The sequence below is a fragment of the Boeremia exigua genome (genome assembly GCF_020726555.1).
Source record: "Boeremia exigua strain MPI-SDFR-AT-0100 chromosome Unknown C7974scaffold_9, whole genome shotgun sequence".
Classification (NCBI taxonomy): Eukaryota; Fungi; Ascomycota; class Dothideomycetes; order Pleosporales; family Didymellaceae; genus Boeremia; species Boeremia exigua.
Window position 1 is genome coordinate 1,177,694 of NW_025763526.1, and position 12,758 is coordinate 1,190,451.

The following is a 12,758-nucleotide window of genomic DNA, read 5'->3' on the forward strand; positions in this document are numbered from 1 at the left end:
CCCAGCCCACTACGCAAGTCCACTAGAATCATCAATTGCAACACATGAGAGGGAAGCGATACTCTGACATGATTACAATACTTCGTTGATCTCGTATATACGTGTATCTACCCACTCAGCTCTTTCGGTCCGGGATTCCTCCTTGCCCTCTCCTCGAACTTGGTGTTGATCTGGGTCTTCCATCTTCCGTACAGCTCGTAGCCCACCACGAGGATGATGGGTATCCCCACGATGATGCTTGTCACTTGCCTTGCTGCCTTCTTGTACTTTGGTGGCAGCTTCGTGTCTGGCGTGGGCTCTATGAGTCGGATCGGATATTTCGGCGTTCGCGGCGCTCTAGGTGCGGGTTCTGCGAATGCGATGCGCGGCCTGGGCGGTTCTGAGATTGGCGAGGGTGCTGTGAGCGGGCTACGTGGGAGTGGGATGGTAGTGGCGCGCGGTTTTGGCGGGATGATGTTTGCGCGCTCGCTCGGGGCTGACGTCGTAGGAGGAATGACAGGTCTGGAGTGGGCTTCGTCGACAGGCTGTTGAATTGGTGAAGACGATGGACCAGATGGTGCTGCCGATGACGAAGTCGCAGCGTCTACGTTCGCCACAGGAGCTTCCGTGGCAGCAGGTAGGATGGGAGCAACTGGCGCAGGGCCAGGCACAGGTGGGATGGAAGGCTGCTCGGGCTCTATCGACGATGATGCAGGCTTTGGGCTGGCATATGTTGCTGTCGACAACGAGGCAACAGGAGCTTCTGTGGCAGCAGGTAGGATGGGAGCAACTGGCGCAGGGCCAGGCACAGGCGGAATGAACGGCTGCTCGGGCTCTGTCGGTGATGGTCCTGACGACTTGCTGAACGCTCCTGCCGCCTTGACCTCGTCTAGAATCTTGCTGCTTGTCGGCGTGACAGGTGTGGCCTGCGCTGCGCTGTTTGCCTGGGCTGGCGCAGCCTTTGGCGCAGACGGTGCTTTCTTCGTTTGGTAGTCGGACACGCGTGTCAAAGTCTTCTTCTTCTCCTTCATGGCATTTATTGTCTTGGTCTTCGGGGCAGCCTTTGCCTTCGTCGATGCTTGTCGAGCTGCAGTCGTCTCCGAAGCTGCAGCACCCTCGTCGACGACCTTCCTGGGTCTCCCACGCTTTTTCACTGCTGGCGGATCGACCGTCACCGTTGCAGACGTTGCGGCAGCCATTGCGATTCAAGTGTGGTAGAGGTTGCGATTGAGGTTACGATTGAGTGTATAGCGATAGGGGGTGTTGATGTTGCGTCGCGTCAGGGATGTGGACGCGTCGAAGGCTGCCGGTTAATGTGCTCTGCAAGATTCAGTTGAGCAGGGATCTCGCGATAAAAATGAGGTCATCCGAGGCATCTTCATCTCTCCAGAACGCGCAACCTTGCACACAACAAACAACCTGTCCATTTTCATAAACAGAGCATTATCGTTGAATCCTGACAGCAAACACATCATGAAAGTTGCTACTGATGTATTGAATTGATCAAACTTGATATTTATGGTTGATATCGAACTGGTGCACTATTCTGACTGCCAGTTCATACCGAATATTGATAGGGTAATTCGTCTGCCGTCTCATCTGCTAAAGATACTCTAAACTCCAGTGTATGCAGTGCTGATCTAAAACCGTTGACTCCACGCTAAACCTGCCATCTTGAACTAGGCTTCTATACGACAAGGGATGGTGACAGTCGATTCTCACTTCAAGTCACTCTTTTGGATACTTTCATGGAAGCTCACCACGCTCTTCTTGCGCCTGAGCATTCCTCTTGCACCAGAAACGTCGAGTATGAGCCCCACGGCACTCCCACGCCTGCTGTGTGCAGGGCTTGCACTCGGCGTTGATGGCGTAACAGAGCAAAGGGACTCGACGTGATTTGGTGAAGGAAGTGTGACACTCACTTCCGGTACTACCGGTCCAGGGGGGTGAAACATGCGCTTATAACGAAGCTCTGGTGAGCTGGGGCCCGGTATGGCAGTTGTAGCTGGAGTCATGGCAAGGTTGAGTAATGTGCCAATGTGTCGATCAGACGATGTCGATATCGCAGGGGTCGTAGGTGCAGATACGGACAGTAGGGACGTGTGCCGCGTAGGCGGCCACGATGTAGGGCCATGAGAGGATGGTGATGTGACGGGCGATGGAGATGATAGTACTTCAGAGGTGTCTGAGTCTATCTCGGCGTAGTACTCCCTATCTGACGAATCCTCGGGATTGGTAGAAGAGGAGATGTTGTCTGCGGTACGGGAGCCTGATTTTTTCGGGTTCTGATTATCGTATGCAGGCAGCCGGGGTGTCGAGCGTGAGAGAAGTGGGCTGATCAGTGCTGATCTGGATAGTACTGGGCTGGAAGGTTGTGTTCTTGTCTCAAATCGCAATGTCTTACTGTTCGGTCGCGTCCGAGACACCGTCGAAGACTCATAGCCCTGCGAGCTCGGTCGGGATAATGTGCATGATTGTGTCAGAGCCGAGCTGAAGACGGTGCTCGCTTTGACCTTTTGAATCAGATGGTCCAAGGCAAGCTCGATGGCAACGTGGTTTTGTATCCGAGAGAGTTTCGGCCAGGTGGCTCTCTGCCCTGTGAGTAGACACCCGAGCATGTATTCCGTTGTTGGATTACTGAGAACCCGAGGGAAGTCGGCATACGATATGGCTGGAAAGATGTTGATGTCGCCCGAGTAGCGCTGGCTTAGCAACCCCTTCAACTTCGTTACGTAGGTGGGAAAGACGCCTATGTCTGCAAGTACTTGAAGGCGGTGCAGTACTTCGCCCTTGGCAAGACTCGCCATACTACTCATCCAATAGGAGCCAGCTGAAAATGCAGTCTCCTGCGCTTCGGCGGCGAGCATCTCCTCTTCTTTCTCCAGGAATGGAACCACATGCGGATTGACTTGGCACACGATGAAGTGGTTTACGTTGAACATCTCCGCAAGACGCGTCATAGGAAGGTCGTTGTCCACAGAACCGTCGATCCATTTTGCGTCAGGATCAGCATCCCATGGCACTTCCTTGCCTGTCTTCAGATCCTTCGCAATCAGCTCGGATTGTGCGTACACAAGAGGTACGGAACATGAGGTGCATCTAGAGTAGTCAGTAAAATGACGTTACATAGCCTAGCTTGTGGTCACCTACACTGCGGACCAGATCATCACGTTTGGCGCCGTGACATAGTTCAAAAGCCGAGGCAGCTCATAGATCGACGAGGTTGATACGGGGATGTTGAGAATGCGCCTTGTACGGTTGTACGATTCCTGAAAGGTCATGTCGCCGAGCATCTGCCGCATGACCCTTTTCAGGTGTGTCATGTCGAAGAGGGTGCCCGTCTGGCAGAGGCGCACGACCTTTTGCAGAATACTCTCCGGCTCGCCAGCCTTCTCAAACACATCCAGATCTCCATAGCAGAACTCATGCAGAACTTGCGGGATTTCGGCGTCAGTTCTGCTGCACAGCACGGCGCAGACAATGCTTCCAGCAGATGCTCCGGATATGATGCGTGGAAGGAGACCGTTATCCCAAAGACTTTTAACCACTCCAATGTGATTCATGCCGAAGGTCCCGCCTCCAGACAAAAGCAGTGCACTGCGACCAAATGATTGGCGTGCTTGGAGAAGTTGTTGCACGATCATCTGTGGTTCGACAGGGCACTGGTCGCCCTGCTTGGCTGAGACATCGAGCAGAGCCGCCATGGTCTGCTGTGCCGAGTCGATGTATCGCTCAATCAACCTCTTCGTACCGATATGTGAGTGTTTGTACAGTCGCAAACTGCCCATGTCGCCGAGATCTCGTGTGAGTTTTGTCCGCATCAGGAACAGCATCTTCTCCACGTCGCAGCTGAGCCGAGCCTCGTCCAGCTCTCGCAGTCGTGCCTCGATCAGCGCTGCATTGTACTCTGGCGACTCATCCTTATCTTTCCAGGCGTTGTTTCCTTCTAGAATGTCGAGGTCCGTCGCCGCGGCTTTCCACTCGTGGTATGTTTCGGCCTGGAACGCGCTATTAGCATGTGATAGGCAGAACACCGAGCGCGGATACCCACGTTTTTCATGCGCAGGTACAATATCTGCTTGCGACCTGCATCTTCGTCGGATGTGTCCCGGATAGGCGCGGAGTAGTGACTAGCAACGGCACCGCCTATTGTCTGCACTGGATTGCGCACAAGCTTCGTGAGAGGAGACAGGAATCCGCCATGGCTTTTGCTCTTTCGGATGACCCTGTCGCCGGTCTTCTGGTTCCCTGCTACGTGCAGCCGCGTGCTGCCTCCCGATAGTACTGTGTCGGACAGGAAGGACATCGAAATGTGTACGCCATACGCAAGTGCTGTGAAGTTGGGTGTAGCGACAGTGCCGGTAGGTGGGATTGCGCGGAGAGGGTTGACGATATAGCCTAAGAGGTTGATTTCCGCGGGTGCTCAATGGCTTGGGACCGTTGCTCAGTATAGTATAGTGTGTAGGTATTGCGGTGAGAGTCCGTCATCCGTCAACTGGTCACGCGTCGTTGCGACGGTCCGGCGCGAGTCGCGGCAGGCGCACAACGGGTCAGGTTCCGGTGGAGGTAAGGGCGGAAATGAACTACACGGAAGTCCGAGCGAGCTAGGAAAACATGTGCAAAGGGAGCGAGGCATCGAGATCTGGATTACCTGGCCATTGCCAGCAGTTACGCTTGGATGGCTGTAGACTTTGGGCACATGAACGTGGTTCGCCGTCATCCCCATCCGTGGTATGCAGCTAGACGAAGGCGGCGAGACGTCATATCGATAACCCTCCTCTCCTCCCAATTCGCGCGTCCACGCGACCTGCGTCTCTGCTTTGCATGCGAAACCGGATGTTCGACGTGTTCCTGCAGCTGACCCGGTAGCTCTCTGCAATTCCCGACAAGTCCTAGCCGGGACGTACCAAGCGTCGCTGGACAGATTGCTGTCGAGATTCGCGAATTTCCTGTTCGCTGTCACAGCGATCTTCCCTGTTTAAAACAACGCGTCAAATCCAACCCTCGAGGTTGACGCGCATCCTGCCTATTCTGCTCGGAGCTGAAACAGGTGCTGCGCCGTGGAGTCATATTTCCTGATGTGGCAGCCATGTTCAGCTTTCCTCAGTCCACGAGGCCCTCTGCAGGCATCACCAGGCCGAGCTGTGCACTTAGTTGTCACCCGGACGCATCTCTGACATGACTGTCTTCACATGTCAGATTCATGATTTATGCACAGCACTGCGACGAAAGTCTGCATTCCCCTTTCCTTTTGTCAGACTTCATGTGATGCCAGAACAGGATTTGTTTGCGATGCATCCAATAAGACAGCCGAATGTATGTTCTTCTTCACGCGGTATTGCATAGCACAGCATAACAGCAGTTCTCGTTGAGCTCTTGGCACAAGTCAAATATGCCTCTTTGAGCCCAGCATCGATGTGAATATCCTTTGATGATTACTCCTGGCAGCGATCTCCGTGAACATGTGCAACCCCGTCTCTACTTGCCGATCTAGACCTAACATACTTCAGTGCCGTTGTTGTTGTCGAACCGAGTGAGCTTGCAGCTCCAACTTCTTTTTTTCATGTCTGTCTCGGGCTTCGTTTTCAATCTCGACACGATGATTGATGTTCACACAAGGCCACGAATATTGAGCGAAGCAACATCATTGACGTTTAGACAATGAGTCATATCAACATTCTGAAAGCGTGTAGTCTTTTGGCAAGACGCGACCTGCAATGCCATCTGAACATTGGACGCTGTAAGATCGGAGGTGAGCGAGTGCACAGGGTGACTGTGAAGTTGCACGCAGATTCAGGCGTTCAGACGGACCTGATGTCCGAACAATGAATAAACGCAACCGCTAGACGAAACAGTGGCCGTTGGAGGCCTCAGGGTCAACTTCCGCGGGGTGCACGGCCACATCGACGTCACTGCACAACGCGTAGGCAGCTGCGAACCAGAAAGTCATCCTGTTCATCACACTAAGCTCCTATTATCCCTACGCACATCATCAGATTACATTCCGAGTGAATCTGTGACACGGTTCAATCTTTACGTCCTGTCGCATCTGCACCGTTCTCTCTTTGCTCGTATGGGTATGACGTAACTTGGTATCCCATCAATCTCTGGTCGTTCAAGTGCCTGCATCGGGATGGATTTCCAAACCATCATAACCGCCAGTAATGGCACAGACGACGGTGGAAAATCGGTACGTACAGCTCTTGCTTTCACATTTTGTTGTTGAACATTAGTGAACAGCCCGCGTTCTATGTCGCTCCAAATTGTCCTAACCCTCGACCATAGCCTAGCGGTCCATCCTCATTCAAAGCAGTGGCTGCTGCCTTCATACCAACTTTCGTTCTCGCCAGTCTGTTTGTCTCAGCATTTGTGATAGTCAGGCCCAAATTTCCAAAAATCTACTTCCCCAGGACGTACCTGGGCACAATACCGAGAAAGGACCACACGCCATGTCAGAGTCGCTCGTATTGGGATTGGGTACATACCATGAGAGTGGTGCCTGACAAATTCACCCTTTACCACCAGTCCATCGACTCATACCTCTTCTTGCGATTCCTCCGAACCATGATCTTCATCTGCGTTGTGGGCTGTGTCTTGACATGGCCAATCCTGATGCCAATCAATTCCGCTGGTGGAGGTACAGGCAGCGAACTAGATCGTGTCACGATCGGCAATGTTGCAGAGACGAAGTACCTGTACGCTCATGCTGTCATTGCTTGGGTTTTCTTTAGCTTTGTCATGTTCACGGTGGCCAGAGAGCGACTGTGGCTCATCGGACTGCGTCAAGCGTGGAACTTGTCAAAGCCCAACGCCAATAGACTATCATCACGCACAGTATTGTTCTTATCGGCACCGACAGCTGCTTTGGATGAAAGCAACATGACACGATTCTTTGGACATGATGCTGTCAAGGTCTGGCCAGTGACCAAAGCGCAAAAACTGCAGAGCCTCGTCTCATCCAGGGATACAAAAGTCGATGAACTTGAGACTGCAGAGATTTCGTTGATTCAAAAAGCAAATGAAGAAGGGAGAAGAAGCCAGGCTAGGCATAATGGACAGAGGATCACTTATGGCAGCCTCTCCGACAGCGTCAAACAGTCGCTTAGACCGACCCAAAGGCTGAAAACTACAAAGCCTGTGGGCAAGCAGGTGGATAGCATTGACTACTCCCGCAACCAGCTTTTGGAAACAGAAGAGGAGATTAACAAGGCGCGAGAATCTAACGCGAGTGCACAGAACCATCATGGCGCAGCTGCAGTCTTTGTACAGTTTCGCACGCAGTCTGCGGCGCAGAAGGCGTACCAACAGGTCGCATCGTCGGATATATTGTCTCTCACTCCACGCTTTACTGGTGTTCAACCGAGCGAGATCACCTGGGAAAACCTCACGATCGAGCCCTCTAGGCGCATATCGCAAAGCATACTGGCACATGGCCTGGTCATCGCTTTGATCATCTTCTGGTCCATTCCCGTTGCATTCGTTGGTGCGGTGTCGAACGTCTCGTACCTGGCGGAGAATTTCAAGTTCCTCAGCTTCCTCAATCGACTACCGGACAGTATTATCAACCTCCTGACTGGATTGCTTCCGCCTCTACTTTTGAGCGCGCTCAGCAAATATGTGCCGAAGATTTTCAGATGTACGTCTATAGACGAGCTGTCCAACGGCGACCTTACTGACTGATCCAGATATCTTCACCACGTTTGGAGAACCTACCAAGACATCTACTGAGTTGAAGGTACTGAAGTGGTATTACGTATTCCAGGTCTTACAGGTCTTCCTGGTAACCTCGCTCTCTTCCGGCGCTGCGACCGTAGTCTCCCAGATCGCGAAGAATCCCAACAAGGTACCTGAGCTGCTCGCCGAGCGCCTGCCTCGTGCATCAAACTCCTATCTTACGTATTTCGTCGTTCAAGGTTTAACCAGCGCCTCCGACAACCTCCTCAACTACTCAGATGTTCTGTCGTATTTGTTCTATGACAGGTTCTTCGATAAGACACCACGCCAGAAGTACAACAGCTACATTACGCTGAAAGGCATGCAATGGGGCAAATTGTTCCCCAAGTATGTCAACTTCGTCATCATCGGTTAGTTCTTGTTCTGCTATTGTATTCGACTCTGCTGATTTTGCCTAGCGATTGTATACTCTTGCATCGCACCCTTGGTTCTGGGCTTTGCTGCCGCAGGTCTAGTCCTCTTCTATCTCAGCTACCGTTACATGCTTCTCTTCACCGCACAGCCAAAGGTCGACACAAAGGGACACTGCTACACACTTGCGCTGCAGCAAATGCTCACCGGCGTGTACATCGCCGAGCTCTGCCTAATCGGACTGTTCAGCCTTAGAGGTGCTTTCGGGCCAACAGTGATGCTCGGCATCTTGCTTCTCGTCACAATCGTCTTCAATATCCTTACCAACCGCCACTTCACCCCTCTCGAGCAGTACCTGCCCGCAGACCTAGCCCTCGACGGCAGCAGCGACGAAGACGACGAAGAAGCGCCCCTCCTCTCGTCCGTAGAAGAAGGCCAGTCCGACGCAATCAGCCGCGAGAACGCCCGCATCAACCGAATTAGCAGCGCGATCCGAATCTCGCCCCGAGTCACAGGCCCGCTGGCCCGGTTCTTCGAGCCGCATATCTTTGCGAGCCACAAGGCAATGCAGCAATGGCTTCGCGACGGCGACTTCGACGAGGACCATATCCCCGAGTACAGTGATGATGATGTGCGCAAGGCGTATCTTCATCCGGCGTACTCGAGCCAGACGCCGGTTATTTGGCTGGCGAAGGACGATATGGGTGTTAGCAAGAAGGAGATGCAGGAGAACGAGAAGAAGGAGCTTAAGACCAGTGATGAAGGTGCGTGGATAGATAAGGAAGGTAAGTTGAGGTGGAGTGTGGATGACTTTGATAAGATTCCGATCTTCAAGAAGAGTAGGCAGTGGTAAACGTGGATGTATGGCATGGCTATACGACAACCATGCGGTGAGAAAAGAGCAAGTATATAGACAGCATCATGTGCAGTTGTCGTATGTTCGACAAATTAATAATTAGCACCTACGTCCTTCTATAAGCATCGAAAAACAGTATTTCAAGGTCTTCTATGATTCAACCATGCCTCGGCGGCAAAGCGTTGGAAATGTAGAGTATCGAGTATGTGAATTCGATTGTACGTGGTTTATGAACAAGCAATGTATAAACACCAGCCCCGCTCCCATATACAACGCCGGGCCCCTTAGTCCATAGGACAAGTGAGTGTGGGACAGAAATGTATGAACAAAACACAGTGCGAGTCGAAGCCTTGGGACACGACGATGTTGACGCCCTCTCCGCTCTCTCCACCCGGCTGTCTTGAGTCGTCCACGGGAGCACCGTAAGATGCTACAACGCAATGAGCGACTCTCAAGCCCTGATGAAAATCACGAAGAGGGACGACAATGCTGCCCTGCTCAAGCCGTCGCTGCAGAAACGCCAGTCCGACGCCATCCATGCTTTCCCTATGCAAACGCCATAATCAAAATATCTACATGCCGCTCAGAGCAGCCTCAGCTTCTTGGGGGGCGCCATCGAGATGCCCGAGAAGGCCTCAGCGCTCCTCTTCTTGGTGGTCGAGAACGGCCTCATGGGTGTCGCCGTCATCATCCTCTGCTTGCTTGGTGTCTTGATGGGGCTACGGCTCAGGAGGAAGTTGGACTTCTTCTGGGGTAGGGTGCGGACCGCCATCTTGCCGTCGGGCTCGAAGTAGATGCCGAGCTCGCTATTCTCCTTATCATCGAGGTTGATGGAGCGGTCGAATTCGGATGAGGTGGGAGTCGCGGGCTGGCTGCGCTCGCCCGACGATGGTGGAAGTGCGTATCTGGAGGGAGTTTTCGCAGGCGTGCATGGAACTGCGGAAGCCTTCGGGCTTGATGGGAGGGCAGAAGAGAGGTTGACGAGGTACTTGGTTTCGTCGACGCGCTTCTTATTCGCCTCGCACTCAAGGGCCCAGCTAACGTTCACAGCTTTGATAGACCCCTTGCTCTCGACAACCTTCTTGAGCGTGTCAGCCTTGCCATCCTTGTACAGCACGTGCGTGATGTCGGTGTTGCTCCATTGCTTGGAAACCTTCGCGCCGAGATCTGTGAGAAGAGTCTCGAAGAGGAAGGATTGGTCCTTGCCGCTGTCGGAGACAACATCGACGTAGAACATCAGGCCCTGCAGGGGACCGTCGAAGAGAATAGACGGCTCCTCGAAGTCACCCCAAGTGACAGCCTTCTTTGGACTGTCGTTACTCCTCCTCTTCTCAGGTGATCGCAAGGACGACTTGACGGGAGAGCGAAGGGATGACTTCATGGGCGACGCAAAGGTGGAAGCTGAGAAGTTCGTGCCTGGTGCGAATGTAGCAGCCTTCGCCGGCGACTTTTGCGCAGGAGCCGAGAACAGTGAGCCAGTCGCTCGGGGCGTAAAGACCGATGGTGTGAACGTTGGTGGTGCAAAGAAGGGTATCTTGCTCGTCGGAGGTGCCAACGTCAAGGGCTTCAACTGCAGTGGTGCAAACTGAGCTTGCGGCTTCTCGGCGGGAGTGTTCTCGTTCTCGAGGTCCGAGATACTGAGGTCGGTGACTTCACTGGCTTCGTCGAACGACATATCGTTGGTCGAGAAGTGAGATGGCGAAGGAGTCTGCTTCTTGGCAGATGCTCTGATCTCCTCCTGGATCGCTGCCTCCATGGCCAGGGCTGGTGTTGTGGGATAGTCAGGAAGTTCACCTAAAGCCTTTCTGTTCGCGCTCGTGGCACGAACAGGAGTCACCGGAGCTGCCGAGTGAGGCGTGAAGTTTTCCTTGTTCGCAATGTGCTCAGGCGAGGTTTGCGCTGGAGGTGTGCAAGGCGCCTTGAGCTCGACCGCTGGGAGCGCAAATGCGGGTGTGAAGGTCTCCTTGGGAGCAATGTGTTCTGGTGAGCACTGTGCAGGTGGGGTAGAGGGAGCCATGAATCGAACGGCTGGTGTTCTTTGCACAATCTCAGGTGTGTTGCTTCGGACAGGTGTGACTACCTGGACTGGGGTGGTAGCTGCCGCAACCTCCTCAACTTGGGCGTCCTCAGTCGCTGAGACGGCGGGAGTGAAGACCTCCTTGACTGCGACGTGCTCCGGGGAGGATTGCGCTCGCGGCGTGCATGGCGCGTGGAACACAACCGCAGAGGTTGCACCTTGGGGAGTGAATATCTCCTTCTTAGCAATATGTACTGGTGAACATTGCGCCGCTGGTGTGCGAGGCACAGCGAACAAGCCAACAGGGGGCAGGATAAGCGATTCGGAAGTGGCAGATGTCTCCATGGACACTTCCTCAATGACACTCAAGCGTGATTGAACGACGATATGCGCAGGGGTCTTGGGATAGTCAGGCAGCTCAGCGAGTGTTTGTCTCGTGCTCAAAGGTGCCTTGATATGTGCAGGAGTCTTCGGGTATCCAGGCAGCTCATTCAGAGCTTCCTTAGCAGACAATGGCGCCTTGATGTGGGCAGGTGTTTTCGGGTAGTCTGGAAGCTCCTTCATTGCATCCTTGTGGCTGATCGGTGCTTTGATGTGGACGGGTGTCTTGGGGTACTCTTCAGGCATCTCGGTCATCAAAACGTCGGTGTCCGGAGATGCGGCAACCGGCGCCTGAATGTGTGCTGGAGTATTGGGGTAACCAGGCATCTCGGCCAGCGCAGCCTTGTTGGAGATGGGAGCTTTGATATGCGCGGGCGTCTTGGGGTACTGAGGCAGCTCAAACAAGGCTCGCTTATTGGTCAGAGGCTGGATGCTATGTGCAGGTGTGGAGGGAACCGCAGGGTATTCTGTGAAGGGCTCTTCGTTCGACTCAGGTGCAGGCGCAGCGTCCTCACTCACAACGATCTCAGCTGTAGGCTCCTCGACGACAGCCTTTGCAGCCTTGGCTGGAGTGGCCTTCTTTGTTGGCTTGCGCGCAGGTGCTTTTAGCGGCGAAGCTGGAGGAAGTTCGACATTGCGAGTTGTGCGTCCTGCTCTGCTGGGAGGTGCAAGGACGGGCGCAGTGTCGAGAGGCGTGGCTGCTTTGCGCGCGCGAGATGATGGCTTGATGGGCTCAGCGCTGATTGTGTTGTCAACTACAGGGGTCTCCTCGGCCTTTGCAGCTGGTGCCTTCCTGATGGGTGCCTTTCGTGCGCGCGACGCAGGCTTGGGCGCCTCTTCTGCAACGGGCTCCTCGATCGTGACGGTCTTGCGAGTCCGTGTCGCCGTTCTTGGGACCTCTTCTTCCTCTGCTGCAGGCTCCTCTTGAATGACAGGCTCAGCCTTCTTAGCCGGTGTCTTCTTCACGGGTGCTTTGCGCGCGCGTGTTGCGACCTGAATTTTTACATGTTGTTGTGGCATGGTGGCCTCCTCCTCTTCGGTTGGCTCTTCAACGACAGGCTCTTCGACGATCGGTGTTGAGGCTTTACGACCGCGCGTGGCTCTCTTCGGCGCTACAGGTGCATGTTCTCCTGATGTCTCGACCTTGGCTGCACGTGTTGCGCGTGTCCTCTTCTGTGTAGGCACTTCTTCGACTGTGGGCTCAGGCTCAGGCGTTGGTTCTGTCTTGGCCTTGCGCTTTGTGGTTGTTGTTTTGGCGGCTCTTGTCGCAGTGGGCGCGGGTTCTGTGGCTTCTTCGACGACGGCCTTCTTCCTGCCGCGCTTGGGCGGCGCGGAGAGTGTCGACGCGGCAGGCGCCGCCTCCGGGGCCTTTGCTCCGCGGCGTGTTGCGACCATGATATTGCTGGACAATGGTTGCGGGTTAGTAGTGCGAGATGTGTC

General features: G+C 54.0%; 4 protein-coding genes across 4 annotated transcripts; 1 reads left to right on the forward strand and 3 right to left on the reverse strand.

The window, feature by feature from the left end:
- Nucleotides 1-27: 27 nt before the first annotated feature.
- Nucleotides 28-1,443, reverse strand: C7974DRAFT_231952 (uncharacterized protein). The gene has a single exon (XM_046137387.1). It carries the CDS (start codon nucleotides 1,176-1,178, stop codon nucleotides 108-110), a length of 1,071 nt encoding a protein of 356 aa, XP_045994825.1. The 5' UTR covers nucleotides 1,179-1,443; the 3' UTR covers nucleotides 28-107.
- On the reverse strand, nucleotides 1,425-4,701 carry C7974DRAFT_340621 (acyl transferase/acyl hydrolase/lysophospholipase). The gene is made up of 3 exons (XM_046139259.1): nucleotides 4,031-4,701; nucleotides 3,130-3,977; nucleotides 1,425-3,078 (listed from the first exon to the last, which is right to left on the reverse strand). The coding sequence occupies exons 1-3, from the start codon at nucleotides 4,283-4,285 to the stop codon at nucleotides 1,698-1,700; spliced, it is 2,484 nt and encodes an 827-aa protein (XP_045994826.1). The 5' UTR covers nucleotides 4,286-4,701; the 3' UTR covers nucleotides 1,425-1,697.
- Nucleotides 4,702-6,143: 1,442 nt separating this feature from the next.
- C7974DRAFT_435734 (uncharacterized protein) lies at nucleotides 6,144-8,917 on the forward strand (the record flags this gene model as incomplete). Its single annotated transcript, XM_046145081.1, has 4 exons — nucleotides 6,144-6,169; nucleotides 6,270-7,615; nucleotides 7,665-8,063; nucleotides 8,112-8,917. 4 exons carry the CDS (start codon nucleotides 6,144-6,146, stop codon nucleotides 8,915-8,917), a joined length of 2,577 nt encoding a protein of 858 aa, XP_045994827.1.
- A 152-nt stretch (nucleotides 8,918-9,069) lies between these two features.
- Nucleotides 9,070-12,713, reverse strand: C7974DRAFT_340627 (uncharacterized protein; the record flags this gene model as incomplete). Its single annotated transcript, XM_046139260.1, has 6 exons — nucleotides 9,070-10,295; nucleotides 10,419-11,110; nucleotides 11,303-11,554; nucleotides 11,639-11,828; nucleotides 11,865-12,167; nucleotides 12,216-12,713. 6 exons carry the CDS (start codon nucleotides 12,711-12,713, stop codon nucleotides 9,504-9,506), a joined length of 2,727 nt encoding a protein of 908 aa, XP_045994828.1. The 3' UTR covers nucleotides 9,070-9,503.
- Nucleotides 12,714-12,758: the final 45 nt, after the last annotated feature.

Coding starts and splice junctions, on each gene's coding strand:
- C7974DRAFT_231952 (XM_046137387.1), bottom strand. CDS start 1,178: ATGGCTGCCGCAACGTCTGCAACGGTGACGGTCGATCCGCCAGCAGTG.
- C7974DRAFT_340621 (XM_046139259.1), bottom strand. CDS start 4,285: ATGTCCTTCCTGTCCGACACAGTACTATCGGGAGGCAGCACGCGGCTG. Junction 3,978..4,030: donor TGTACCTGCGCATGAAAAAC/GTGGGTATCCGC, acceptor AGCGCGTTCCAG/GCCGAAACATACCACGAGTG. Junction 3,079..3,129: donor GTGATGATCTGGTCCGCAGT/GTAGGTGACCAC, acceptor TGACTACTCTAG/ATGCACCTCATGTTCCGTAC.